Source organism: Selaginella moellendorffii, unplaced genomic scaffold (genome assembly GCF_000143415.4).
Source record: "Selaginella moellendorffii unplaced genomic scaffold, v1.0 SELMOscaffold_576, whole genome shotgun sequence".
NCBI lineage: Eukaryota > Viridiplantae > Streptophyta > Lycopodiopsida > Selaginellales > Selaginellaceae > Selaginella > Selaginella moellendorffii.
In genome coordinates, this window is record NW_003314829.1 from 1 (window position 1) to 3,008 (window position 3,008).

General features: G+C 45.6%; 1 protein-coding gene across 1 annotated transcript; it reads left to right on the forward strand.

Moving 5' to 3' along the window:
* The first annotated feature begins 16 nt into the window (after positions 1 to 16).
* LOC9652928 (cellulose synthase 1 catalytic subunit [UDP-forming]) lies at positions 17 to 2,142 on the forward strand. Its single transcript, XM_002994677.3, has 3 exons — positions 17 to 229; positions 281 to 703; positions 759 to 2,142. Exons 1-3 carry the CDS (start codon positions 95 to 97, stop codon positions 1,686 to 1,688), a joined length of 1,488 nt encoding a protein of 495 aa, XP_002994723.2. The 5' UTR covers positions 17 to 94; the 3' UTR covers positions 1,689 to 2,142.
* The last annotated feature ends 866 nt before the right edge of the window (positions 2,143 to 3,008 follow it).

Consider the following 3,008-nt stretch of genomic DNA (forward strand, 5'->3'; position numbering starts at 1 on the left):
AATTGGGAAAGATCTTCCGACGGTTGACATATTTCTTCCCTGCTGCAAAGAGCCCACTGACGTTCCAGAGGATTCGATTCAGGCTGCCCTGGCTATGGATTATCCCAAGCACCAGTTTCGAGTTTTGGTCCTGGATGATGGAGGGGACGATCAGCTGAAACAATACTGTGAGGTATTGGAGCATGTCGAGCCTCCGAGTGCTTCGGTCCGATATCTTCGTCGAGTAAAGGTCAGCTTTTAACTTTTCTAACAGTTCTTTTTACATGACCATTTGTTACAGATTCCAGGAGTTCCACACAACTTCAAATGCGGTAACCTTAACTACGGCCTGGAGCATTCGGACGCAGAGTTCGTGGTGATGATGGACGCAGACATGATACTTCACCCATCGTTCCTGAAGACTTTACTTCCTCATATCGTGAAAGACCCCAAAGTGTCATTCGTACAGATACCTCAGTCGTTTTACAACCTTCCGGTGGGAGATCCTCTAAACGATGCTTGCGGATTTTGCTACGAGCGTCTCATGATTCACAGGGACACATTTGGGGCCGCACCGTGCGTTGGAACTGGAGCAATCTTCCGAAGGAAACATCTGGACGAGATTGGAGGCTTCCAGCCAATGTCAATCACAGAAGACACCACGACCGCATTCAAGCTCTTCAACCAGGGCTTCAAGTCCGTCTACCTCAACCGCAAGCTTCAGGTCTGCTGTTGCTCAAAACACGGCGACTTTTGTTCACTTCACCTTTGATTGTTAGATTGGTCTTACACCGTGGACGTTTGAAGGATATATCAAGCAGCGGCGGCGGTGGTGCCAGGGAGCTATACAGCAATTCTCTGCGACATGGAGAGAGATGCTTGGGCCAAAGAGCAGGCTTTCATTCCTACTCAAGGTGTGGTACTTCTGGCACACTGGATACTACTTCATCCCAATTTTCAACATTGTAATGGTCCTGCTCTTCATAGTTCTCCTTGCCTTGAACTTGGACCTCATTGTTGGCACCTTTCACGACAACCGACGCATTCTTATAAATCTCTCAGCTCTTCTTATCTGCTGGCGCCTGTCTTGGTTCTCAGTATGGCTCGGTCTTCCCCAGCCAATCCAAAGTCGCAACCGGGACGAGTCACATTTCTGGTGGATGACCCCCTACTTATTCAAAACGATATACAAGTCGATCTTTTCATACTCTTCCACCTTTATATTCACTCCAACAAGCAACATTGACCGTGCTGCGGCACAAGCCAAGCTCAAGAAACAACCAGCGGTGATCAAGTTCCTTGGCAAGCTCAAGCACGTAAGGGTGCACATTACCTACATATTCCTGGTTTTGGGTGTGGTTGGCTACAGGATTTATTGGATAGCGGAGCAAGGTGGCAAAAACTGCCAGAATAATTTCTACGTGATCACCATATCGTTTTTTCTACTTTCCACCTGTGCACACATGCTCATACCAATTATGTACATCTTGTGCCCTCCTAGCTACAAACCTGGGGAACGCAAGTCATTGCTTCAGTACAAGGAAGGAGTTCCACAATTTTTGGAGGGAGACTATCTCCCAAAGTGGCACTGGTCAATAATCTTTTACGAGGGGATATCTAACGTTGCTACGAGTATCTTCTGGGTGGCGGCACTTGTCATAATCGTCACCAAATCGGATCGACGCTGGTGTAAGGCAGGTGCTATATAGTCAATCAACACTTGCACTTCTTTATTCAGTAAAGTGGCAAACTAGCCTGTTTATCTACGTATAGCGAGAGTTCCTTTTTGCATTTGTGCCTTCTTCTCTGTAGTTCTGTTTTCTGTCCTAGCGATCTCTTGAAGATTGCTAGTGTGGTCAACATTGGCATGCATATAAGTTTCCTGAAAAGAGGCATCAGAGTCAAAGTGAGTATGGCGGTCTTGAATACTAACCGAAGTCAAACTTGTATTGCAAGACGAAGACAAGTTGTCGGTAGCAGAAAGAAGTAGAATTGAACACGCTACTTGATTCGCAAAAGCACAACTATATTCGAAGGGATTTGATCGACGTAATATGGTACACAACCAATGTAAACCGGAATACTTAGCTGGCTATTACACATGATATTTTGTTTTCGCTTGCACTTCTTAACATGATTACGAAAAAACTCTTCTCAGTGGAACTTTACACGATTCAAGACATAATTTGCAAGACAGCAACCAACCATACACAAATGCAGCTGTACGAAAAGTAAACTATGGTCACAAATAAATTCTCTGGAACGAAGAGAAACTCACTAAGATAGTAACATGTCTAGCGTTGGAGATATTGAGTTGCAACTGCAGCACCAGACACCACCAAGTGATCATCTTAGTGATCAAAGCGATTCCCATGATTCTTCTTCTCCATCTTCATCCAATTTGTCTTCTCTTCATCCAATATCGACACCGCATTGGGGGAAGCTAATCTGGCACACTATTATCTCCATCCTTGTCTGTGCACACATAGCTGCATTTGCGAATTACCTCGTTTACAGGATCTATGTTTACTCTAAACATCCCGGACAGCTCGTGAGAAGGCCGTGGCTGATAGTTTTGACGACTTGCGAGGTGATATAGTTCGCGAGCAGCGTTATTTCGGCTGCAGATCTGGTGTTACCGCCTCGAATATGGCGGCCTCGTCAGAATTTATCGTTGAATTGGGAAGAGCTTCCGACGGTTGACATATTTCTTCCCTGCTGCAAAGAGCCCACTGACGTTCCCGAGGATTCCATTCAGGCTGCCCTGGCCATGGATTATCCCAAACACCAGTTTCGAGTTTTGGTTCTGGATGATGGAGGGGACGATCAGCTAAAACGATACTGTGGAGAATTGGAGAGTGCTTGTGTCAAATATCTTCCTCGAAAGAAGGTAGCTTACAATAGTCGTTATTCCCTTCCCAGTGCGTGTTCATGATCACACTGTTGTAGATTCCAGGAGTTCCACACAATTTCAAATGTGGAAACCTTAACTATGGCATGGAGCATTCCGACGCGGAGTTCGTGGTGAT